The sequence below is a fragment of the Blennius ocellaris genome, assembly GCF_963422515.1.
Source record: "Blennius ocellaris genome assembly, chromosome: 16".
Taxonomy (NCBI): Eukaryota; Metazoa; Chordata; class Actinopteri; order Blenniiformes; family Blenniidae; genus Blennius; species Blennius ocellaris.
The window spans coordinates 1,297,129-1,323,744 of record NC_137665.1 but is presented as its reverse complement, the minus strand read 5'-3'; the positions used below and the strand labels follow the sequence as shown (position 1 = coordinate 1,323,744).

Sequence of the window (26,616 nt, the reverse complement as noted above, 5' to 3'; positions counted from 1 at the left end):
CTCTGTCTCTCTCCTTCTCTCTCTCTCGCCCTCCCTCTCTCTCTGTCTCTCTCCCTCTGTCTCTCTCTCTCTGTCTCTCTCCTTCTCTCTCTCTCGCCCTCCCTCTCTCTCTCCCTCTGTCTCTCTCTCTCTCTCTGTCTCTCTCTCTCTGTCACTCTCCTTCTCTCTCGCTCTCTCTCCCCCTCCCTCTCTCTCTCTTCCTCTCTCTCCCTGTCTCCCCCCTCTCTCTCACTCAGGCCCCGCCCCCTCCCTCAGGCCCCGCCCCCTCCCCCAGGCCCCGCCCCCCACGTCAAGCCGCAGAGTTTCACTCCGTCGCTTCAGTGTTTCGTCTGAACTTCGTGTTTCTCCGCGGAGGAAAAAGAAAAGCTGGACTTTCTTCACGCGTCTTCAGATCGAATCGTTCTTTGTATTTCTAACGAGGCGCGACATGTAGAACGACCTCCAAGGAAAAAACAGTCGTTTTTATTTCTAATCCAGCTGCGTGAATGTAATCCCACCTTGTTTTTGTTTTGTTTTTTTTAATCTAATGTCCAGCATGAAGCCGTGAATGTTGGGTTCGAGCGAAGTGGAGTTTATTGGACTCGTCCAGATGAACAGACGCTCCTGAAGTGACGAGATGGGAAAATGGGAGTTAACGATGGTGAGTTGGATTATTATCACAGATTGAATTAACAGATCAATCCAGGAGGTTTCACTGCACTTTAATCCGACCATACTTTAATTTTCACACATAATCAACACGGACATTTTTTTATTTAATTCATCTAATCCTCGTCTAAAGTCTTAAAGTCGATATACAAAGTGAATAGTTGTTTTTTTTTTTTTCAATCAGGACACTTTTTCTCAGCTGCGTCGAGTTAAACGTCTCAGTTTTATGGATCAATAGAGTTTAATGGTGAATAAAACAACTAATGCTGCTGAGCATTCACACCGAGTTAAAAACTCTTAATCTGAAAAATGGACTGTTTCTTTATTGCGTCTTCAAACAATGTTAAAAATGTCCCGTGGGCATTATATGAACCGGAATCATGTGTCACCTGCAGAACACGTCGTGTCTGACACATTAACTCCAACATGTAAGAAATATTAACGAAAATCTGTCTGCAGGGGCGTCAAACACTTTAATTCAGTGTCACGTACCGTCCACTTTAATTTAGAGTGAGTGAAATTATCCCATAATAGCCTTTAAATTTCAACATTGACGTTTGTCTTTGATTAAAAAAAATAATAAAAAAATCAGTGTTTTGACAAAAACCAAGCAATTATTACGAAAAAAGTATTCGAATCTGAACGTAAACGTTAACTTTGAGTCACCACTCTCAAGAAATGTGTTTAAAAAAAAAAAAAAGCATCTCCATGACAACAGGCTGATCATGAGCTGATCAGGTTTTAGGGGGAATTTATTCAGAAACAGTTGTTAACGTCCCAAAATCTAATCTGAGGATCCTTGGATGAAAACAAATCAACCTTAAATATTTCATACGATTCCGGTGAGTCGTTTTTGGTGAAAAGTTTGTAAAAACCCTGCATACAAGCCAGTGAATACAGACGAAAACATCCAACCTGCGGTGTCTTGGTAGTGCTGGAGGTCTGATAGAACCGACACGCTGAAGGTTTACGAAAACAAACGATTTGGGTTTTCTGAGTCGTCGCTAAGATTCGAGTCCAAACCACCAACGTTTTCTAGTGAAAACACGAAACTTTTTGTTGCATTTTGGGTTCGTTGAAACGACGACGGCCCTTAGAAACACTGAAAACGCAACTTTTCTGTAACACCGCTCTGCTCGTGGTGGTCGTAGTTCTGCACATGCTCAGTAGAGCCGATCAGAACAAAGTGTCCCTTGTGGTGTCATGATTCCCACTTCAATATTCGCCTGGGATGGTGCTTTTATTTTGACAGTCACTAATAACAATCCAACTTGCTGGTCACTAGAACGTCTTATTATACGAACATTGTTACCTTCCGAAAACAAACGTTGGCCGTGAAGGGCATGATTTTGTCTGGATTTATTTGTTTATTGTTTGTTTATTGTTTATTTTATGACCAACCTTGTCATAAGGAAAAACTTTGAGAAGCTGTCCACGCGAAGCGGGTGAGAGAGGCTCCTCGCGGTGGAGATCAGCATCCGTTTCCATGGAAACGCTCAGTGTTTCACAGTGGTATGAGCAAACATGCTAGTGATGCTAGCTCTGTTCCCTTGTTCTGCGCTCTACCGAGTGCAGCTCTAGGTAACGTTTACAGTGGAGTGTGTGTGTGTGTGTGTGTGTGTGTGTGTGTGTGTGTGTGTGTGTGTGTGTGTGTGTGTGTGTGTGTGTGTGTGTGTGTGTGTGTGTGTGTGTGTGTGTGTGGGGGGGGGGGGGGGGGGGGGGGGGGGGGGTTGGGGTTCATTACACACACAAACAGCAGCACCACCTAGTGGCCCAACAAAATGAATGCGAAACTCTTGTTAAACTTCAAATGTTAAATTGATGTTTTCACTGAAAGGCGGCGGCACGATCTGTCCCTCGTGATCCGTCCTGACCAAACTGTCCCTCGTGATCCGTCCTGACCAAACTGTCCCTCGTGATCCGTCCTGACCAAACTGTCCTGAACAAACTGTCCCGAGCGGTCCGTCCTGAGCAAACTGTCCCTCGCGATCCGTCCTGAGCAAACTGTCCCGAGCGATCCGTCCTGAGCAAACTGTCCCTCGCAATCCGTCCTGAGCAAACTGTCCCGAGCGATACGTCCTGAGCAAACGGTCCCGAGAAATCCGTCCTGAACAAACTGTCCTGAGCAAACTGTCCCTCGCAATCCGTCCTGAGCAAACTGTCCCTCGCGATCCGTCCTGAGCAAACTGTCCCGAGCAATCCGTCCTGAGCAAACTGTCCCTCGCGATCCGTCCTGAGCAAACTGTCCCGAGCGATCCGTCCTGAGCAAACTGTCCCTCGCAATCCGTCCTGAGCAAACTGTCCCGAGCAATCCGTCCTGAGCAAACTGTCCCTCGCGATCCGTCCTGAGCAAACTGTCCCGAGCGATCCGTCCTGAGCAAACTGTCCCTCGCAATCCGTCCTGAGCAAACTGTCCCGAGCGATACGTCCTGAGCAAACGGTCCCGAGAAATCCGTCCTGAACAAACTGTCCTGAGCAAACTGTCCCTCGCAATCCGTCCTGAGCAAACTGTCCCTCGCGATCCGTCCTGAGCAAACTGTCCCGAGCAATCCGTCCTGAGCAAACTGTCCCTCGCAATCCGTCCTGAGCAAACTGTCCCGAGCGATCCGTCCTGAGCAAACTGTCCCTCGCGATCCGTCCTGAGCAAACTGTCCCTCGCGATCCGTCCTGAGCAAACTGTCCCTCGCGATCCGTCCTGAGCAAACTGTCCCTCGCAATCCGTCCTGAGCAAACTGTCCCTCGCAATCCGTCCTGAGCAAACTGTCCCGAGCGATCCGTCCTGAGCAAACTGTCCCGAGAAATCCGTCCTGAACAAACTGTCCTGAGCAAACTGTCCCTCGCAATCCGTCCTGAGCAAACTGTCCCTGGCAATCCGTCCTGAGCAAACTGTCCCAAGCGATCCGTCCTGAGCAAACTGTCCCTCGCAATCCGTCCTGAGCAAACTGTCCCGAGCGGTCCGTCCTGAGCGATCCGTCCTGAACAAACTGTCCTGAACAAACTGTCCTGAGCAAACTGTCCCTCGCAATCCGTCCTGAGCAAACTGTCCCGAGCGATACGTCCCGAGCGATCTGTCCTGAACAAACTGTCCTGAGCGATCCGTCCTGAACAAACTGTCCTGAGCGATCCGTCCTGAGCAAACTGTCCCTCACTATCCGTCCCTCGCAAACCGTCCCGAGCGATCCGTCCTGATCAAACTGTCCTGATCAAACTGTCCCTCGCAATCCGTCCCTCGCAATCCGTCCCTCGCAATCCGTCCCTCGCAAACTGTCCTGAGCAAACTGTCCTGAGCAAACTGTCCTGAGCAAACTGTCCTGAGCAAACTGTCCTGATCAAACTGTCCCTCGCAATCCGTCCCTCGCAATCCGTCCCTCGCAAACTGTCCTGAGCGATCCGTCCTGAGTTGAGACGGTGGATCTGAATGGAGACCCGCCACCAGGCGGCGCCGTCCCCCCCCCGCCGCCACCGAGAACAAAGCACAGCTTTGGATTGTGTCGACCTGATTGTCATTCCTCACGCAGGACAGAGGCGGTTGTGTGACGGCGCCTCAAACACACTGAATCCTTCGCTTGTGTCACAATCACAATGTGAACAATGACCCCCGGCGTGGGATTTGAACCCTCCACTGAAATCCTCAGCGTGTCGCCATGATGGGGGCCGACTCGTCCTCGCTCGGCGTTTTTAATAAACTGGGCGTCACTGCAGGGCGGCTGCTGGTTCGATGGGTCATAGATTAGATGGGAGTCATGCGAGAGCTGCTGCTGATGCCCGGGGCTGAAATGGATCGAGTTACACATTTAAAGGGCCGGTACACAAAGTTGCACGTGAGAGTTTCAGTCGACTGGCGACGGCGGATCTCCGGAGAAGCTTTGGTGCTTTGTGGAAACGGAGTTGCCGGGTTAAAATGGTGTAGATAAAGTCAGCTTGGTGTTTGAAATATGTGGGAGTGGTTAAAGACACGTGCAGCCAAAATGCATCATGGGAAATGTAGGATTCTCTTATTTTCTACAGCCTCGGCTACACCGAGTTTCATCATCGGTGGTTAAATGTCTCATTGGTTTTGATGTTGAATAAAGCAGCAGGTACAGAATTTTGAATCTCCAGCCGAGGAAGTCGGGGGAATCCTTCTTCGTGGGCCATTGTGGGCGGAGCCTATGTGTGATGTCACGAGTTGTGCAGATCTCCATCTGTTGTGTTTATATCGGCTTGTTTCCCTCTTAAACATCCAAGTTTTAACAGTGTTTTGAAGTTCTAGTCGGTGTTTTATGAGCCTTGATGAAAGAAGGGTCGTGGTCTTGATTCAGTCTGGGCTCAGGTGGTCTGGACTACAACTCTGTTAAATGCAAATATGTTGCTCCATGAATGAAAACATGAATAAATTGTCTCTGCTGCTCCTCTGCTGCTCCTCTGCTGCTCCTCTGCTCTACTGCTGCTCCTCTGCTGCTCCTCTGCTGCTCCTCTGCGCCTCTGCTGCTCCTCTGCGCCTCTGCTGCTCCTCTGCGCCTCTGCTGCTCCTCTGCGCCTCTGCTGCTCTGCTGCTCCTCTGCTGCTCCTCTGCTGCTCCTCTGCTCCTCTGCTCCTCCCAAGCCGACGAAGGAACTTCTGGAAGCGTCCTGACATTTTCTCGCTGTTTTGTCTTGGTTTGCTTTCCTGCGATCGAACCTTTTCTAATCCTGTTTGTCCGTAAACAAGTCGGATCAGGAGGTGCAGCTCGTTACCTGATGACACGTTTGGTCCATCATAACAGAAATTAGGGATCGACTGCGGCTCATGCAGGATCAGCGCGAGTCCCGGCTGTTGTGTCACTTGTTGTTGTCGACTCAGGGAGGCTATTTTAACCCCTTCACGTCTCGACCCCCCGCCGTGCTTCGTACCGCCGCTGGATCTCCATCCTGTCGGTAACCTGCACACCTGTGGAGTTTCAGGCTGCCAGGTACAAGACGGCCTTTCAAGTAGAAACATTTTGCTTTTTGCATTTTCGTTTCAGTAAAATTTTACATGAAAACAACGTAGTTTTGGTGGTCAACCGGCGGCTCCTGGAACCATGTGGCTCTTTGGTCCCTCCACTGCGGCTCCTGGAGCCTCCGTCCCACTGCAGTTCATCCTGGAGGGACGTAAGGAGGCAAGGCCACCCAGAGCGCAGTCCCTACAAAGAGTGGTACAATGTAGGGTCGTGAACGACGCAGCGACGTGACGTCATTACAACAATAATGGATGAAGAACGTAGAATTGTGGCTGCAGGTCATGACAGCGGCTCAACTGGGAGCTTCCTGTACCTTTCACAGTAAAAGCCCACAGTTCCAGGAGGTTCATTCCAGACTTGTTGAGAGTGACGGAACATTCTAGTGAATTCCACAACAACTACAGGACATTAAAGACACACCATCACACTCATGGTTCTAACAATCCACATCTCCCACATTTATCTTCCATTTTAATAATGTGTAGCGATAAAGGAGCTGAGAGCTGCAATGCATTATGGGAGTTTCTGTTTGTGGTGTTTTAAATGTAATTATTGGGGGTTATGTTAGGTTTGTAGTGTTGGTAGTAATTGTATTTTTGTTGCTTAGTTCATGTAGTTTAGTTTATGAGTTGTAAGTCGTCAACCAGCAGTGAAGAAGGTTTAGTGTGTCGTGTCGTCCTGGCATGGTCTTCCTGTGGAACTGTCAAAATAAAATGTGTGTCTCTGGGTGTTGTGTTCAGTGGGAAACGGGACCAAATGGCTCTTTGAGCATTAAAGGTCGTGACCCCTGCATTAGACGCTATGAACATTAACAAAAACGCAGACATGTGTACATAGAACTACTGAGCATGTGCAGTAGAGCTGGTTACTTTCTGAAAAGTTGTGTTTCCCCCCGTCTCCATGGAGACCGGAGCCTTTCGAGGCAGAATTTGAACACATGAGTAAATATAGAATGATTCATTACAATCAAAGTTTTTTGTTCAGAACAAATCAGAAAAATGCTTAAAATGGCTTTAATGTAAATTTTTTTAAACTTTCCTGTAGAGTTCAGAAATCAAACTAAATCATTCTGCTTCTTGAGTTTCCGTATCAACATTGAGTTGGACACAATATGACCTTTAGAGTATTGTAAAAGTAGTGCCATATACTTACAGTACGCTCCGGTTTAAGGTGGATTTTTAACCGGAAAGTCTGTGAAGAAGTCGTCTGGACGCGTCGCTCTAAACTTTAGAAGAAGCAGCTTTACGACACAAGCCGTCTGATAAGCAACGTTCAATAAACACTGTCCAGGTTTTTTTTTTTTTAATGTTCCTGCGTGATTCAGAGACTCATTCACTTCATCTGAAAACGTCCCGGGCATAAAAACAAAGACTAGTTTTTTTTTTTCTGGGTATATTTTTAATTAAACTCGATCGGTTTAGATTGTTATTGATTGACATCACGACGTTTGGTATTGTGATTATTGACATCTGGATCAATCTGCCCGCTACACCAGTGTGTCGTCAGCGTCACAACAGATCAGGCTTTTAAAACCTCAAGGAAATAATCCAAAAACACTTCAGACCGTATAAAACGCCTCCAAACCAAGAAATACTGCCGTTTGTTCTCTCTGTGATTCATTATTATCCCCCGCCGTGGCCGATAGGCCCCGAAGGGGGATCTTGAAACAGTCTCCGTCCGTTCGGCCGTCCGTACGTTCGTTCGAACGTTTCTACCTATATCTCGGCAACCCCTGGGCCCACAGTGACCAAACTTCACATGTGGATACATCTCAGAGGGGGAAGGGATACTATGGTGACCTTGACCTAATTTGCATATTAAGTAGGTCACAGGGTCACGAAGTACTTAAAAACACATTTTGGGCTCTGGAGGCCTAGGTTTTTGAGCTAGGGCTCTGAAATTTTATACACACCTACTAGTACTCTGGGGACACCCTCCAGCATACCAAGTGACCTGACCTTGACCTTGACCTTGAAGATTGGTAGGGTCTGAAGTTTGCTCGTCATGGTTGCACAATACATGTATTTTCATATAAACATTTCTCCTCATTTCTCAGCAGTTCCTGGGCCCACAGTCACCAAACTTCACACATGGACACTCCACCTGGGGAGAAGGGGCACCATGGTGACCATGACCTCATTTGCATATCAGGTCACAGGGTCACTAAGTGCATAAAAACACCTTTTGGGCTCTGGAGACGTATTTTGACCTAGCTTATGAAGAAGACCTTTCAGATTCTACATAATGATCTACTAGGACCCATGGAACACCCTCTAGTGTACCAAGTGTGCTGCCTTAGAGCTGGCTTTGTGAGAAAATATAAAGCCCTCCGGCGGGGATTAGCCCAGCAACGGCCTTCTTGTTAAAGCTCAATGCATCAGTTCATTATTCAATGTTGTGTGACGTGTCGCTTCCCAGAACCCGGTGCAGGAGTGGGGTGAGGAGGTGGAGGACGGCGTGCTGTACGGCGTCACGCTGCGCCGGGAGCCCGTCCCGTCGTCCCCCCCCGCCGATGGCGACCCCGGCCCCGCCTCGGCCTTTGTCCAGTACCGGACCTGTAAGGTGCGGCGGCTGAAGGCGGCCTTGCCGGGCCGGCTGGTCGGCCACCTGCTGGACGGGAGCTGCCAGGAGCAGGACTACGGGAAGATCCTCCTGGCCACCTACCGGACCTTCACCGGCGCCGCCACGCTCATCCAGCTGCTCTTCCAGAGGTACCGGCGCCACGCTGCACGCCTGAGATCAGTGGTTTTCAACCTTTTTTGAGTGTGGGACGATTTCACTGTTTGTGAAAATGATCCCTCCAAAGCCAGGCGTACGCTTTGCAAGTCCAAAAACAAGCAACACAATATCTCTACATAACCATCTGCTAAATGTTCATCACAGGAGAAAACCTGTATCACCAACTGTCCAATGTGGGGAACAAAAAGAATTGAAGAAAACAAATTCCGACACAAATGGAGGGAGGGCTATAGTAAAACATCTAAATCATGAAAATTGCACAAAAAATATTATTTTTTTGATGACATACAACGGATTTAAGACGTCCAAATCATGAAAATTGCAGAAATCCCCCCCCCCCCCCACCCCCCCCTTTTTTGAGCAAGGCACACTTTTTTCTTTGGAAAACTCTGGAGTCACACCTCCACCCAAAAATGTTAAAATGTTCAACTCCGTAGCCTCTATTAACAATATAAAGTCATTCTCATCAAATACATCAAAGTCATTCTCATCAAAGACATCAAAGTCATTCTCATCAAAGTTTTATCAACAGGAATCCAGTAAATCCAGAAAGCAAGGACTTTTTTTAATAGTGCCTCCCTCAGTGTGAAACCTGGACCTGATGGATGAAGAGCTGAGATCCTGGTTTTCTAAAACTTCTCCATCACTGTCACTGACACAGTACTTTGATACAAGATGGTAGCAGGAGGTGGAGATGAACCACACTGACGTCTGTCACTTTACATTTCACCGGCAAAGTTCTGTGCTGCCCTCTAGTGGTGAAGAGTATTGTTAGCGATCACGGAGTTGGTCGCTGCCGGGCATGATGGGAGTTCAGGTTATGTGTTGCCGGAGGTTATTGAGGGTTATTGTCGGGGTTGTTGTGTGTGTTGGTTTGTGCTTGTGTTGAGTTTTTGTTCCTCGGTTCAGATCGTTATTATTTCCTCTAGTTTGGTTTGTTGGACGTTGGTGATCAACCAGGAGTGAGAAATGTGTTGTGTGGAGTCTCGTCCTGTTATGAAGTTCCAGTTGCATGTGTTCATGTCAAAATAAAAGCCTCTGGTGATCAGCTGGTGGAAAAGAATCTCAACTCAGTGCAATTCTTCCGCGGTGCTCGCCACAGTATTTACTCATGATTACTCAGCACTCTGCTCTCACAGCTGACGGCGTGAGAATTTCCCACGGCTCACCTGACGATACCTCTGGAACACCAGCGGTTGAGAAACACTGCCTTAGAACACCTTCACTGCGTCTCGCACTGGAAAGATTCCCCCCCCAAAAAATATGTCCATATGTAGAAAGACAAAAAAGAAAGTGAGGAGTTTTTAGTCTTTCCAGCCATTTTTTGCTGAAAAACAATGATAAATGTGAGTTTTTTTGGTCACTTTTAGTGACACACACAAGATTTCCATGAGGTGAAACAGGCTTTCAGCAGTAGTTTACGTTCAGCACAAGTTTTCTTGGAATTAGGATGATTTTACATGTGGAAACGGTCATTTTTTGAATTGGTTGTTTCTTGAAAAGAAAATCCAGCTTTGTAATGAACAAGCAGCCGCTGGAAGCTCCTTGCCTCTTCGGCTCGGCGAGGCTTCAGACTGTGTTTTGTGGGATCTGAACAAATAATACTCTGAATAAAACTGCGACGTCACCGACGGTTTAATGTGTTTTTAACGTCAACAGAGACTGCGTCTTCTCAGACCTGGAACAGGACGGCAGCTACGAAAGGTTGGTGTTTCATTTCAGAGAATAAACCTGTTAAAAGCTTTGGACTAACCCCTCCCCCCCCCCACCACCACCACCACCTCCTCCACCACCTCCACCCAGCCCGCTGCTGGCCTTCATCCAGACCTGGTTGGACGAGTACAGCGAGGACTTCAGGGACCCGCCGCTGCACCCGGCGCTCCGGCTGCTCCTGGACCACCTGCGGATCAGCTCGGCCGTCCACCACCACATGCGCAGCCAGCCCAACTTCTGCTCGCTGGCGGGGCAGGCCGAGGCGCTGCTGCACAGGCTCCAGGCTGAAGGTGAAGGTCCGACGCCGTCGAGGGACAGGACCGGGAAATACGTCTGTTGCCATGGAGACACTCGGCGTTTCACCGATGTAGCTACCTGGCAGGCTAGTTGGCATCAATTTGAGCTAACGTGCTATCATGCTAGCGACGTCAGCGCGGTTCCACAGGTGAATGTGGCGTCGGTTGAAGGTCTGCGGCTCTAGCTCTAGTTGCTCGCCGGGGATCGCCTCGGCGCCGTGCGGTTAATCCAGGATAAAGTCGTCCACCAGTCGGTCGTTAAACCTTCAAACCTGAAGAGTCGACGTTTGTCAATGTTGCTAATCGATCCCTCGCGTAACGATAACGTGAGTCATGGCGGCTTCTGGGGAGCCGGTCTAGTTCCAACGCAACGCGCAGACAAAGTAGTTCAGTTCAGGACGGTAAGGATGGTAAGGACAGTCAGGACGGTACGGACGGTAAGGACAGTCAGGACAGTCAGGACGGTAAGGACGGTAAGGACAGTCAGGATGGTAAGGACAGTCAGGATGGTAGGGACAGGACGGTTAGGATGGTATGGACAGTAAGGACAGTCAGGACGGTAAGGACAGTCAGGACGGTCAGGACAGTCAGGACGGTCAGGACGGTAAGGATGGTAAGGACAGTCAGGATGGTAAGGACAGAACGGTAAGGACAGTAAGGACGGTAAGGACAGTCAGGATGGTAAGGACAGTCAGGACGGTAAGGACAGTCAGGATGGTAAGGACGGTAAGGACAGTAAGGACAGTAAGGACAGTCAGGATGGTAAGGACAGTCAGGATGGTAAGGACAGTCAGGATGGTAGGGACAGGACGGTAAGGATGGTAAGGACAGTAAGGACAGTCAGGACGGTAAGGACAGTAAGGACAGTCAGGACGGTAAGGATGGTAAGGACGGTAAGGACGGTCAGAACGGTCAGGACGGTAAGGACAGTCAGGATGGTATGGACAGGACGGTAAGGACAGTAAGGACAGTCAGGATGGTAAGGACGGTAAGGACAGTCAGGACAGTAAGGACGTCACACTCGGCAGCTCTTCCAGAACTTCACAATGTAGTACAGAAGTCGACCAAACTGCAGTACCACCACCAGCCATGGGGGGCAGTGTTGAGCCGAGAAGGTAATAAATGGTCGACGGTCTGTAAGAACTGCTGTTAAACTCTGCAGCTCTTCCAGAATCGTAACCATTTATCACCGTCTTTTTCTCGACACCGCCCCCTGAGGCCGACGGTGGTACTGCAGCACGACGCTCCAGGAATGTCGACGCGTCTCCGGCAGCGCTAGCTCCTCATCGCAGCTGAACACTTTACTCTTCCCCCTTCAGACGTGGCTCCGAACGTCGCCTCTGCCTCGGCGGACCCGGGAGAAACGTTGTTTTCCGAAAACTCCCCGAGTGGAAGCGGCGTGATGGATTTCTCCGCCACGACCGTCGCCGAGCAGCTCACCCGGACGGACTCGGTACGTGGCCGCGAGTTTTAAAAACCCCCGTAGCGTCGGCGCCGTTCTTCTCCACTGACGGAACCCTTAACCCTTTGGCGTTCCAGGCTCTGTTCGCGGCCGTGGTTCCCTACCAGTGCCTGGGCTGCGTCTGGTCCCAGCGGGACAAGAAGGAGAACCTGTCGCCCACCATCCGGGCCACCGTCGCCCACTTCAACGCCGTCACCAGCCAGGTCATCGCGTCGCTGCTGTGCCCGCCCGCCGATCCCGCCGCCGGCGTCGCCTCGGCCCCCCGCCTGCCCCCCGCCTCGCCGGCCCTGAGGGCTCGCGTCATCGAGAGGTGGATCAAAGTGGCTCAGGTGAGAGGCCGCCGCCGGGCGTCCGGGCGTTTTCGCTGACGAGGCGAAACGAGCGGCTTGAAAACCCCCGAGCTTCACGGGCCGGTGAAGAAAACCAAACACGAGTTTCTGGCCCGACGGCGTTGGAGGAAGTTGCATTTCGTTTGTCCTGATTTCTGATTGGCTGCTTGGAGCAACACACTTTTTTAAAACCTGGAACAAGGAGAGAGAGAGAGGGAGGACACACTTTCTTCTTCTGGGGCGTCGTTCCAGATGTGGAGACGAGTAGAACTGCTGCAGAACCTTGAGGAAGTAGATTTGATATAATATGAGCCCTTTAATGAAACCTTCTGGTATAAAATGCAGTGAAATCCTGAAAACTTCTCATAACTCTAGCATTCTGGGTGTTTTTACACCCGGACCGCGTCGATTTGAGGCTAATGCTAGCTTGCTAGCTATAGCGACGTCCCGGCTCGACTCTATTTGTCGTGTTGCTCCTGTTAAGAAATTAGATTTTTTTTTTTAAATCTGTGTTTTCTTTGAAATATTTACACTTTCCTTGATGATTTGGCCACTTTGGAGCCTCTTGGCAGCTCTGATATAAAGTCGGGTTACACAATATTAAAAAAAAAGTTAAAAACACAAACTTTGGTTCAAAGTCAAGTCAAAGTCAGCTTTAATTGTCCAGTGTGCTAACATGCATGACGTACAGCACAGATGGAATGTCAGTCCTCTCGGACCCACAGTGCAAAAAGCCACGTAACAATAATATTAAAAATAACAATTTAAAGATTTAAAAATACATACACCATATAATCCTCTACACAGTAAAGTGACATGTACACAATGGTTGCATTTTGTCTGTTCTTTCACACGACGAGGACAGTTGTCGTCACAGAACATTTCGTTTAGTGTTTTTGTTTTTACTTCTCGACACTTGGAGGAAGTTTGTACTTTTAAAGTTTTACAGAGCAATGAAAACCAAATTCTCATGAACTTCTGCTTTATTGTACCTGCACTGATGGAAATAAACATCTCGTTTGTGTTTTTATATTTACATATTTGTATATATATATATTTTAAATTCACCTAAAAAAAGCAACTTGCATGTTTTAAAACTTCCTGCAGGAATGCCGGCGCCTGAAGAACTTCTCGTCTCTGCGGGCGATCCTGTCGGCGCTGCAGTCCAACGCAGTTTACCGCTTGAGGAAGACGTGGGCCGCCGTCAGCAGGTGGTTAGATAATCCACGGTTCAAAGGCTGCTTCTCTTAACGCTGTCCGGCCTTTTTTTTTTTATGTGGCTTTTGCACATAATGGTGTTTTAACGAGGCCGTCCAGCCCTCGGAGACCAAGGAACAGAACAGAGTGAATCACAAGTTTTTTTTTTCATTGTGTCAGCATCAAGCCAGCGGCATAAACAAGTGGCGACACGTGAATTTTTAACTGCGCTTACTCGGCGTTTTGTTGATAATTACAGGATCACATTTGTGGATTAAGGCTGTTTTTTTTTCTTCTGTTTTCGGCTTTGAAGGGAAAACATGGCCGCCTTCGAGAACCTGTGGGAGACGTTCCCCGACGAGAACTGCGTGTTGGCCAACAGAGAGCTCCTGGTGGAGGTGAGGCCAGCGCTCCAGCGTTTGCAGACTTGTCCCGTCGGGCCGTCGAGCGTGGAATCAAATCAGAGTTAGCAGAGACTTGTCTCGAAAACCAGAACCGCTTCCCTTCGGTACCGGATTTCAACAAAGGCGGCGCCGTCGCAGAACCTGCAGTAACAACTCCGTCTGTTTGTACGACTGTCCGTGTGCTGCCGTTGCTAATGTTTATATCGGATCGGTTCCGTGCGATTTCAGACGAACTGCACCCACTAGTGGTCCGATGTGAAAACTGCAGTTTTCAGCGTTTCGGCCATTTTGGCGGAAATGGATCTTTCCTAACGTTGCTGCGTAAACGGAGCCTTAAGGTGCGGAGAAATGTGAAGCACGTCGCACGTCGCAGGGTTTTGTTTGGTCAGTATTTCTAATGAACTGGGAAAGGCCTCCGCAGCAGGGCGAGTCCCTCTTGTGTTACATAATGGAGAAATCCTGCACAGCATCGTCAAACACGACTCTTTATTCACCATTGAACCAATCCAACACCCCACATGTACAGATAAATGAATCACAAGAGGAGCTTGTGTAACGGCGTGTCCCGTTACATCACAGTCACATGACCACCTCAGTCCCAGTTAAATCACCTGGTCGTCTCTGCAGTCAGGTGTTCTCAGCAGTCAGGAGAGGCCTCAGCAGTCAGGAGAGGCCTCAGCAGTCAGGAGAGGCCTCAGCAGTCAGGAGAGGCCTCAGCAGCCAGGAGAGGCCTCAGCAGCCAGGAGAGGCCTCAGCAGTCAGGAAAGGCCTCAGCAGTCAGGAAAGGCCTCAGCAGTCAGGAGAGGCCTCAGCAGTCAGGAGAGGCCTCAGCAGTCAGGAGAGGCCTCAGCAGTCAGGAGAGGCCTCAGCAGCCAGGAGAGGCCTCAGCAGCCAGGAGAGGCCTCTGCATTGCACAGCAGGAAATAATCCTGCTCACAACCAGTTCGGCCCCTCGTCACGTCAGACCTGATCGGCGGCGCTTGATTTGGTCGACACGTCGTGACTTGATCTGAAAACCCCCCGGCCTGTCCAACGTGAGGACGTCCTCCTAGAAACGTCCTCCTAGAAACGTCCTCCTAGAAACGTCCTCCTAGAAACGTCCTCCTGGAAATGTCCTCAGGTTTATGTTTGACCTGCGACGGTTAATGTTTACCGGCTGCTGCATTCTTTTCCTGCTGGACGACTTCAGCTGGATTAAAAGCAAAACTAAAGTCTGAGTGCAGCCTGTTGCTGCTCAGCAGCTGCAGGTAGGAAGTGGACGAGGTTCAACTGTGTGGAGAAACAGTCCTCCTACTACAGAAACAGTCCTCCATTGGAGGAACAGTCCTCCACTGGAGAAACAGTCCTCTACAGAAACACTCCTCTACAGAAACAGTCCTCCATTGGAGAAACAGTCTTCCATTGGAGAAACAGTCTTCCATTGGAGAAACACTCCTCCATTGGAGAAACACTCCTCTACAGAAACAGTCCTCCATTGGAGAAACAGTCTTCCATTGGAGAAACACTCCTCCATTGGAGAAACACTCCTCTACAGAAACAGTCCTCCATTGGAGAAACAGTCTTCCATTAGAGAAACACTCCTCCATTGGAGAAACACTCCTCCATTGGAGAAACACTCCTCCATTGGAGAAACACTCCTCTACAGAAACAGTCCTCCATTGGAGAAACAGTCCTCCATTGGAGAAACAGTCTTCCATTGGAGAAACACTCCTCCATTGGAGAAACACTCCTCTACAGAAACAGTCCTCCATTGGAGAAACAGTCTTCCATTGGAGAAACAGTCTTCCATTGGAGAAACAGTCTTCCATTGGAGAAACAGTCTTCCATTGGAGAAACACTCCTCTACAGAAACAGTCCTCCATTGGAGAAACAGTCCTCCATTGGAGAAACAGTCCTCCATTGGAGAAACCAACACCACTGTGTTCCCTTCTTTGTTTTATCCCTCCATCAATTCTTCTTTTTTCATAGTTTTTCAGTAAGCCACTGCTTTTTCTTTCTTTCTTTGTGGCTTGTGTCTGTTTGTTGGTGACGTCTGTCTGAAGGCTGAAGACGCTGGGGGGACCGTCCCCTTCCTGTCCTAAACAGGAAGTCCAGGTTAATGTGTGTTAAATCCTGTTCTTCACTCAGCTGCTTTGTGCTTCATGTTGTCAGTTTTCACACCTTGAACACAAACTTTAGCAGTCGGAACGTGATTGGTGGTTCACATTATGAGAAACGTGACACTTTACGTAAAGTACAACTACTTCCTGCTGAGAGACCTGCTGCACATCTCAAACCACCAGTTACGTTTATGACGATGAGTCTCTTCAACGATCCGAAAACCGAAATGAAATATCGTCCGAGGCTGAAGAAATGTGAAAGAGGCCGTTTGGTGGGTTCTGGGTTCTCTCTGTGTCTCTGGGCTAAAGTTCACCGTCTGTGTTCCGCAGGACGGAGGACAAACACCTGTGGACAACGTCTCTCCGAAGATGTCCAAGCGCTGTCCACTCCCCCGGCAGATGGTGAGGCTCCGCCCACCGAAGGGTTGTTCTCTGAGTGTTCTCGGGATGCTGAAGGGTTGTTCTCCGAGTGTTCTCGGGATGCTGAAGGGTTGGTCTCCGAGTGTTCTCGGGATGCTGAAGGGTTGTTCTCCGAGTGTTCTCGGGATGCTGAAGGGTTGTTCTCCGAGTGTTCTCGGGATGCTGAGGGGTTGTTCTCCGAGTGTTCTCGGGATGCTGAAGGGTTGTTCTCCGAGTGTTCTCGGGATGCTGAAGGGGTGTTCTCCGAGTGTTCTCGGGATGCTGAAGGGGTGTTCTCCGAGTGTTCTCGGGATGCTGAGGGGTTGTTCTCCGAGTGTTCTCGGGATGCTGAAGGGGTGTTCTCGGGATGCTGAAGGGGTGTTCTCGGGATGCTGAAGGGGTGTTCTCGGGATGCTGAAGGGGTGTTCTCCGAGTGTTCTCGGGTTGCTGAAGGGTTGTTCTCGGGATGCTGAAGGGTTGTTCTCCGAGTGTTCTCGGGATGCTGAGGGGTTGTTCTCCGAGTGTTCTCGGGATGCTGAAGGGTTGTTCTCCGAGTGTTCTCGGGATGCTGAAGGGTTGTTCTCCGAGTGTTCTCGGGATGCTGAAGGGTTGTTCTCCGAGTGTTCTCGGGATGCTGAGGGGTTGTTCTCCGAGTGTTCTCGGGATGCTGAAGGGTTGTTCTCCGAGTGTTCTCGGGATGCTGAAGGGGTGTTCTCCGAGTGTTCTCGGGATGCTGAAGGGGTGTTCTCCGAGTGTTCTCGGGATGCTGAGGGGTTGTTCTCCGAGTGTTCTCGGGATGCTGAAGGGGTGTTCTCTGGATGCTGAAGGGGTGTTCTCGGGATGCTGAAGGGGTGTTCTCCGAGTGTTCTCGGGTTGCTGAAGGGTTGTTCTCGGGATGCTGAAGGGTTGTTCTCCGAGTGTTCTCGGGATGCTGAGGGGTTGTTCTCCGAGTGTTCTCGGGATGCTGAAGGGTTGTTCTCCGAGTGTTCTCGGGATGCTGAGGGGTCTGTCGGAGTGTTGTCACGGTGCTCTCCGGACGCTCTCTCCACGATCTTGGGGGAATTTTCTGATTGTTCTCAGGACGTTCTCTCGCGGTGTCCTCTTGATGCTTTCTGACAAAGCTCTTGCAACGTTTATGGGACGTTCTCGCGATCCTCTTGGGACGTTCTCTCGGGATGCTGCTGAGACGATTTCGGGAATATTGTCGGGACGCTGGGGGGGTTGGTGGGGCGTTGTGGGCATGTCCTTGGGGCGTTTTGGGAATATTCTCGTGACGTTCTCACGGCGCTCTGGGGACGATCTCGCCACGTTCTCTTGGGACCCTTTTCGCGACACTCTGTGGATGTTCTTGGGACATTTTCTGAACGTTGCTCTTGTATCGTTCTTCAGACGTTCTCGGGACAATTCCCAAATGTCCCTGTGACATTCTTGGGATCTGAAGTGAGCCTTTGTGGCCCTCTCCTACCTTGTAATACTGACTTGTCCTCTGAGGGGGTTTTAGGTCTGCAAAGTGCTTCTCGTGCTACAAAAAGGCCACAAGAGAGCTGACTCGGCACTGTGGGTAGAGTATCTGTGGCATGGCAGGGGCCCGGGTCTATCTTTAGCCTGGCTCGGCCCTCAACAAGTTTCAAATGGCCCTGGATCAGCCGGAGAACAGGACGGTAATAATAGAGCAGCGCCGGGACCGTCATGAGTCACGCTACATTCTCCCGGGTTGTAATCTGAAGCCACAGGGCGACGAAGTGGGCGAAGCAGGTTTCCGTCATGAAAGAGGATCTGGTTCTAAAGGGAGACGCTTGATTCTGTGGTCTTGTTGCAGAGCTCCTCCAGCGGGGTGGTTCCCTACCTGGGCACCTACCTGACCGTCCTCACCATGCTGGACACGGCCCTGCCCGACACTCTGGAGGTACTTCTTCCAGTATTCAGTAGTTTTTTACCCGGCCGGCCTACAGGGCAAAGGCTGGAGAACAGGAAGTAAACTAATCTGAGGTATTACAACTATCTAATGTTGAATTAATAAGGGATTATCTGTAGTTCTTCTCTTCCTCTCACCGACACGACACCTGTGTCCTCACAGTTCCTTTGCTTACGACACCTGAACTCTTGAACTTCTTCTCCTGTGTAATTTTTCCAAGTGTCATTGAGTGTGAAGGCCGATGGAGCGGCGACCGTGAACAATGCGCTTGTTTTCTCAGGGCGGACTCATAAACTTTGAGAAGAGGAGGAGGGTGAGTGTCTTTCCACGTTACTCGTCACGTCCGGTCCTCCGGGGTGAAAAGATGAAGCCCTTCCGACACATTCCGGAGCTTTCCATCAACACCATTAGAAAACCGAGGAAGTGCCGTCGTTCGTCTCGCAGCTTTGTTTTCTTTTCTTTTCTCCTCTTGCCAGGAGTTTGACGTCCTGTCGCAGATCCGAGCGCTGCAGGCCTCCTGCTCCCTGTACAGCCTCCCACTGCACCACCGAGTCGCCGCCTGGCTGCAGGAACACAAACTGCTCTCTGATCTGGAGAGGTGAGCCCCCCCCTTCTACCCCCCCCCCCCCCCCCCCCAAAACACACAGCCGTTAACACACATGATGTGATCACAAGTGGAGTAGCCCAGAGCGCCGGGCGTTCGGAGCGTTGCGTAATCTCTGAAGGCCTTCTGTTGACTCCGCATGCGGAATGATGACGACACCTCGGGGCTTTTATTGTGGAATATTCTCAAAAGGTCTGCTGAAATTAAAACTTGTAAAGCCATTGATGTGTTTAAGAAACTTGTTAAATTGTCAATGTTACAGAAATACGACACTGCGGAGGAGCAGATCAACCTTATTGATTTATTTTGTGTTTAATGTTTTGGAAAAAGACGCTGCATGTGACACTCAAATAAACTAAACTGGACTGTAAATGGTTTAGTGTTGATAGAATTACAAGTTTTACTTCTTTCTGCTCCTTTTCATTCATATGAAATGCTGTTGTTGCGCTGCTTTAAATGAATGAAATAAATAATAAAATGAAAATGAAATGGGGAAAAAAAGGAGTGTGTGTGACATGTTTGTTTGTTTGTTTGTTTGTTTTGCAGCTACGAGCTGTCGAGGCAGCTGGAGCCGCCCGTGGACTTGTGCTCGCCGAGCTCCTGGGGCCACCGGACGCTCTCCAAGAAACTCTCCTCGTGAGTGACGGCCTCGCATTTCCATATTCAAACACACGCGACATGTGAGCATTTGACTGTGAACACACACCTGCAGACGGCACGGCGTGTGTGAGCAGTGTGTGTGTGTGTGTGTGTGTGTGTGTGTGTGTGTGTGTGTGTGTGTGTGTGTGTGTGTTGGGTAACGTGTGAACTGGTCTCTGTTCCTCCAGCCTCCTGACTGTACCAGACGGTCTGAAGAAGCTTCCTCCGGATCAGATCAGCGTTTGTTCGTCAGGATCCAGCGGGTCTGAGCTGGACGACCCGTCCAGCCCCCAGCCGGCCGGCTCCATCAGGATGAGGGTAATGAACCCACCTCTTTTTTTTTTTATTTATCTTTTTTTGGTTGAAAAATAAAATAGTGTACACATAGGATATTGTACATATCATATCCTTTTTTTTTTTTTTTTTAAACAATAAAAATAGCAGCATTGGCCGGGACCTCGCAAAAGACCCCCCATCGGGGTGGGCACAATCCTCTAGACCGGTTCATGATCAATTTTTAAGTTTAAAAAATAAATAAATAAATAAATAAATAAATGTACGAATTTTATTTTGAAAAAACGGCATCGAAACCAGCTAATTAGCTAGTGATTCGTGACCGCAGCTCCCCCATTAGGCCACCTACCAAATTTCAGCTCAATCGGACAATGTTTGCTAGCATGCTAACGGACATGCTCGCAAACAAGGCCCCCGCCTTCCCCAAAACGCTGGGGAAAGTTTCCCCACTTGTCTGGAACTCGTTGTGTAAGATGAAGAAGCTTCCCAGGAAGGTGGAGACAGAAAACCCTGATCTGATGGTTCCTGTCCTCCAGTCCTTCCACAGCTCCTGCACCAACGTGTCCGACGCCTTCTCCTCCGCCTCCTCCTGCTCCTCCTCCTCCTCCTCAGCTGCTTCATCTGCTGACTCGCCGACTCCGCCCACCTCCTCCTCATTAGAGGGCGGCGGCGGCGGCGTGCGGCCCAAGCCTCAGATCGGCCACCACAAGCGCTCGGTGTCCATGACGTCGCTGCCGCTCTACAACCGGCAGGTCGCCGACTCCTGCATCATCCGAGTCAGCGTGGAGCTCGGACACAACAACGGAAACATGTACAAGAGCATCCTGGTGAGTAATGCAGTATTACAGAGTACCATAGAGTATTGCAGAGTACTATAGAGCAGTGGTCCCCGACCCCCGGGCTGCGGACCGGTGCCGGTTTTTAATAATATTAAAAATAGTGATATAAAATATATTAACTTGTATCTTTTTAAAACCAGTTTCCCCATTTTTGGGGCTTTTACCATGTTTTTTTTTTAGTTGACAGACTTTTTTTTTCAAGCTCTAAATTTTTAAATGCTGCCAATAATAATAAAATAATAAGATGCATTAAAATATTGAATTAAGTAAATAAAAATGCTAAGTTATACAATTTGGATTTAAATCTTTAATGGCTCTAAATTATTTCCTCTTCAATATTTTCTGCACATTTTGCGATTAATTTTTAAGTAATCGGGCAGCAACTGAGTGAAACGTCAACAAATGAATGAGAAATATGTCCACAAAGAAATAAAAAACCGACTAAAACGGTGGCGTTGCCCCTGGTTAGTGGAGAGAACAGTTTGAGCTGCTCAGGTTTTCTACTACACTCCTTCTGCCTGGACAATTGCACATCTCACTTTCTGACTAATACTTTGCACTGCTCTGTTATTATATTTTATTTTATATTTTATTTTATTTTATTCTATTTTCTTGTGTGTATACTTATTTATTTATTTATGTATGTCGGCACCAGGGTAGACAGCAAAGTAAGAATTTCACTACACTGTGAAACCTGGCTTTTACTGTTGAAATGACAAAATAAAACACCTTGAACCTTGAACCTTGAACCTTGCAGCTCACCAGCCAGGACAAAACGGCCCAGGTGATCCAGCGGGCGCTGGAGAAGCATCACCTGGAGGACCTGAGCCTGCAGGACTTCACCCTGACGCAGGTCATCTCCCCGGACCGAGGTCGGCACTCGCTTCCTCGCTTGCTCTTATTTTGCTTTTATTTTGACATGAACACACGCAACCGGAACTTCATAACAGGACGAGACTCCACACAACACATTTCTCACTCCTGGTTGATCACCAACGTCCAACAAACCAAACGAGACGAAATAATGAACGATCTGAACCGAGGAACAAAAACACAACACAAGCACAAACCAACACACACAACAACCCCGACAATAACCCTCCATAACCTCCGGCAACACATTACCTGAACTCCCATCATGCACTGCAGCGACCGACTCCCTGATCGCTACAATACTCTTCACCACTAGAGGGCAGCACAGAACTTTGCCGGTGAAATGTAAAGTGACAGACGTCAGTGTGGTTCATCTCCACCTCCTGCTACCATCTTGTATCAAAGTACTGTGTCAGTGACAGTGATGGAGAAGTTTTTGAAAACCAGGATCTCAGCTCTTCATCCATCAGGTCCAGGTTTCACACTGAGGGAGTCACTATTAAAAAAAAGTCCTTGCTTTCTGGATTTACTGGATTCCTGTTGATAAAACTTTGATGAGAAAGACTTTGATGTCTTTGATTAGAATGACTTTGATGTCTTTGATGAGAAAGACTTTATATTGTTAATAGAGGCTACAGAGTTTACCATTTTAACATTTTCGGGTGGTGGTTCCAAATAAAAAAGTGTGCTTCAGCTCAGAAAAGGTTGAAAAACACTGACTTCACCACTCAACGAGGTTCCCCCGGGGCCCTCTGGCGCCCCCCGGTGGCGGCCCCGTCCGCCCGGTGCTTTATTCACGGCCCACGTTTCAGCGTTCTGCCATTTTATTTCTTCCGTGAGCACAAAATAACGCAGCCGTTCCACGTTTTTTTTTTTCCCTCAAACTGTTTGTCTCCAGAGCTGCTGATCCCAGACAAAGCCAACGTCTTCTACGCCATGTCCACCACGGCTAACTACGACTTCGTGCTGCGCCGCTTCCACCAGAGCCAGAAGAAGCCGCTGCGAGGGACGTCCAGTCTGGGACGCTTCTCCAAGTAGTAGACGCCGGACGAGCTTTGATTTTTTTTTTAACCTTGACGGGGTTTTTTTTATTTTTTTTTTATTTTTAACGGGAAACGGGAAGCTGCAGACGCACTTTAGGGACCGCCGCTTCGATTGGACGTCGGTGCGAATCCTTCCTTGAAGCCAGAACGTGAAGAGAAACATTCCTTGAAGTAACACCACCGACCTGATTTCTACCGGGACGGGTGGGGACGGGTGGGGTTTTTTTTCCCCCCATATGCTCGTTTTAAAAAGGGAATCGAGGTCAGTCGGTGATAAAGTCGCGAGACACCCGAGAAGTGGGCCAGTGAGGCGTGTTGCACATCGACTCCGCCGGCGCTGCAGTGACACTCGACTGGAAGGATGGCATTCCTGACATGGCGGGGGGTGGGGTGGGGGGGTGGGGGTAATAAACAGAACTACTGTGAGTTGAGGAGTTGACGACTTCATGTTACGACCGTCGTCTGACTTTTCGCCAACGCCAGAGGTTTTGTGTTTGTCTCTAATGTGATTCACTTTGATGGCAACTTTTTATTTAATGAACAGATTTTTGATTAGTCATGATTCAAGCAAAAAAAAAAAAAAACATTTAAATGTGTGAATAATGCCGTGACGGATAAACTGTCATCTGTCCTTTCAGTGTTTAGGCAAAAAAATTGAAAGGACAGATGAAAGTTTGTCTGTTTCCATTGTCGTTAACTCAGACGGCACTTTTCTGCTGAGTCATGACTTGTCGGGGAGAATCGTTGACTCCCGAGTTGGAACGAGACATTACAGACACGGTGAGCTTAAGACTTTGTTCCCACTCTGGTTTCATCAGCATATACTCACTGCACCTTTTATCTGGTGAACACATTTTTTTGCTGAGTCATGACTAAAGAAAACGAGGGGAACCGTCTTGTAGAGTTTTTATTTATTGTCACTGTGATTCACTTTGATAGCACCTTTTTATTTAATGAACAGATTTTTGATAAGTCATGACTCGTGCGTAAATAGTGCTGTGTGAAGAAGTCCATAACAAACACAAGCAGTCTTGCCGAGTCATGACTCGAGGAAGAAATCCTGAAAATTAGAGGTGAACCCTCTTCCCTGTACTTAACCTAAGGCGTGTAAAGATGTTTAATTCTGTGATTCACTTTGGTGGTACCGTTTAAGTTAATGCACCACATTTTTACCGAGTCATGACTCGTCTCCAGAAAAGATCATAACAAACTGTCACCCGGGTTTACAATGTTGGTGCCAATTAGCTGAAGGATTTAAGTTTTTGTATTTATTTCAATTGTGATTCACACTGACTGCACTTTTTTTTTTGCCAAGTCATTACTTGCGGGGGGGGGGGGGGGGGGGGGGGATTGATGACTCCTGTGTTTGATCAAGACATGACGGCTATGTTGAGCTAAGTACCTCCCCTGTGGATTCGTCAGGATTTACTCACTACCTTTTGTACTGAACACTTTTTTGCTGACTCATGACGAGATGAAAAAAAATCCTTAAAATTATAGGTGAACGTCCTGCGGAGTTTTATTTATTTTCACTGTGATTCACTTTGATGGCACCTTTTTAAGGAACACTTTTTTGCTGAGTCATGACTCATGCCAGAAAAGAACACCATAACACGCTTAAGATGAGTCATGACTCTAGGTTAAATCCTGAAAAGTAGACGTGAACCCTGGCCTCAAACTTGTAGTTTTTATATTTATTTCCACTGCACCTTTTTATTTAACTAATTGATTTCTGATTTGTCATGACTCGGCAAAAATGTATTCGCCCATTATGGTGTTATTTTTTTTAACCCGAGTTATGATGAGAAATACAAGTCCTGAAAATTAGAGGTGAACTCTCTCATACTTTTTTTTTTTTTTAAATTTCCACTGTGATTTCCTTTGAGAGCACATTTTTATTTGAAACGTGTTTTTTTTTGCTGAGTCATGACTCAAAGGGAAAAAAGAAATCACTCAATCTTACTGGCTATAAATATTGTAGTCCTATTTTGATGATTTAAAATGTCAACACTGGATCATGTTTGTTTTTTTTGATGACTAGAATTGTAGTAAACCGGATTGTTTGGGACTTTGACGTAAAGCTGCTGCTTCCAGTTGGACTTTGATCTTTTCCGTGATCCGAGTTAACGAAGGTCACATTTTGTCCTCCAGCTGAAGCGCCGGGGAGAATCTTTCCACGACGCACAACGAGGAGACGCACCGGGTTGAATCACAAGTTCCTTTACTAGAGGATTCTGGGGTTGAGCGCCTTGCTCAAGGGCACACGCACTGGGGGCGAGAAGAGACTTGATCCCTCCTCCAGACTCCTTGATGAGCTTCTCCAACTCTGTAACTTGTGATGCAATGGCCGTCAAACAAAAAAGGAATAAACAGTTTTATAATGAAGGTCGTGGCTGTTTCTGCAGTGATGTCATCGGTGATGTCATCGGTGTTTTGCGGGTGAAATTGCAAAGTTAAGGTCTTACCACAGTCTTGGCTCCATTTGATTAAAATTCATAATTTTTTTTTCAATTTTCACAATTTCTTACTGCCATTTTTAAAAATCTCTCGTCGGTCTTTATGGTTTTGAAATCCACCAATCAATTTTCACCACTTGGAGGTCTTACTAACATTTATCTTTAGTCAAATTCATGACTTTCGCAATGTTCACCATTTTAGAATTGTTCACCGTTTCCACCGTCGGGAGGCCTTACTCTTGCCTTACCATCATGTTTGATCAAAATCCATCATTTGGAGGCTTTGCATCGCCTCCTTACATTTTTTTAATTGAACACCTTGATTTTTGACAAAACAAAAAATTTAAAATCTGAGTGTTGCAGCAACCAAAAAAAATATAAAACCTGATCATTCACATTTGGCTGGTATGGTTTCCTCCCTCGTCCTGCTGCCGAATATAAGAAGTTCAAACAACAGCCATTCATTTTTTTAAAGTATTTTTTATTCAATTAAGTTTTATCGGTCGCTAATCTCCACTTACATGATTCCAAGTTTATAATAAATCACTGAAACTGTGAGCGGGTGCGAGTAAAAACCTAAACTGTGCAACTTCGTAGGATAAAAACATCTTTAAAAGGATCTTTTTTCATAGTTTCGACCCAAAATGTGTCCTCAGATACGATCGTCCAGGAAGTCACAATCAATCGTTCTGGAATTTTCATGTCTTTGAGGTTTTACTATCGCTTTAACTCCCTTTTTCATTATTATTCTGTGGTCTTTGTCTATTGTTACATGTTTGAACCAATGGATTGTCGGTGTGAATCCTGACGCTCTGAGGAAGAGGGTAAAGGTTTTTTAAGGTTGTGCTGCCCCCTAGTGGACGACACTACTAAAGACAATACACTATTAAAGGAACTTTTTGTTTTTGAAAGTGAAACAATTAACTTGTGCCATAAAGCAAATGACAGGAAATTAACTAAATCCACTGTAAAGAAGATATTGCAATAAGTCACACATCAAATTGAAATTAAATCAAATAATCGTTAATATTTAATAATATATTTCTTCTTCCCTTTCAAAACTGGAGCTTTTTCTTTCTTTACGGTTTTGTGACTGAAATAAAAAAATAGCAACAGTAAATCATGATAGAAATGTAGACGTGTGTGTGTGTGTGTGTGTGTGTGCTATATTTATCATTGATAAAACTCTCAGAAACTTCACGTTTACTTTGAAACATGTTTTATTGTTCATGTTCTCCCTGTATGAAGTGCTACTGGCTGAACGTACCTGAAGGTTAATAAAACAAACACCAAGTCCAGCAGAACCTGGAAACACCGACAACCAAGAGCGTCACAACAGGATTCTAAGTCTTGCATAGATTCACTTGAGGAGGTTTTTTTTGTTCCGTCTGATGGAAACTAGTCCAGCATGTTCATAAAGTGCTAATGCGTTAACGTGTTCAGTCTGAGGTCTAATCTACGACGCTGAAGCGGCGAGACGCCAGTGAGCCGGACGGACTCGAGATATAAAGTGCATCATGAGGTTTCTAACGTCTCGTCTATTTCCCCCCCCCCCCCGAGTCAGAGTGGCTCTGGCGGCAGGAATCCAACGTCCCGAGGCGAGCTCGTCCAATCGGGCCGGCAGTACCACTTTCTACCACCAGTGGGTGCATTGAGTCCGAGCTGCAGATTCAGCATAATGTGAAATGACGTCAATCTCAAATCCCC

General features: G+C 47.7%; 1 protein-coding gene across 1 annotated transcript; it reads left to right on the top strand.

Annotated features, from left to right (window-relative positions):
- The first annotated feature begins 359 nt into the window (after nt 1-359).
- On the top strand, nt 360-22,633 carry LOC308141247 (ral guanine nucleotide dissociation stimulator-like 1). Its single transcript, XM_080511332.1, has 17 exons — nt 360-640; nt 8,027-8,319; nt 10,007-10,051; nt 10,151-10,350; nt 11,676-11,809; nt 11,896-12,147; nt 13,255-13,358; nt 13,658-13,742; nt 16,178-16,249; nt 18,066-18,152; nt 18,442-18,474; nt 18,638-18,759; nt 19,312-19,401; nt 19,593-19,722; nt 20,235-20,525; nt 21,295-21,409; nt 22,309-22,633. Exons 1-17 carry the CDS (start codon nt 617-619, stop codon nt 22,446-22,448), a joined length of 2,217 nt encoding a protein of 738 aa, XP_080367458.1. The 5' UTR covers nt 360-616; the 3' UTR covers nt 22,449-22,633.
- Nucleotides 22,634-26,616: the final 3,983 nt, after the last annotated feature.

Bases quoted from the DNA above. Each gene is read 5' to 3' on its own strand.
- LOC308141247 (XM_080511332.1), top strand. From the start codon at position 617: ATGGGAAAATGGGAGTTAACGATG. The intron at 13,743-16,177 runs GTGAGGCCAGCG...TGTGTTCCGCAG, and splicing joins ACAGAGAGCTCCTGGTGGAG to GACGGAGGACAAACACCTGT. The intron at 16,250-18,065 runs GTGAGGCTCCGC...GTCTTGTTGCAG, and splicing joins GTCCACTCCCCCGGCAGATG to AGCTCCTCCAGCGGGGTGGT.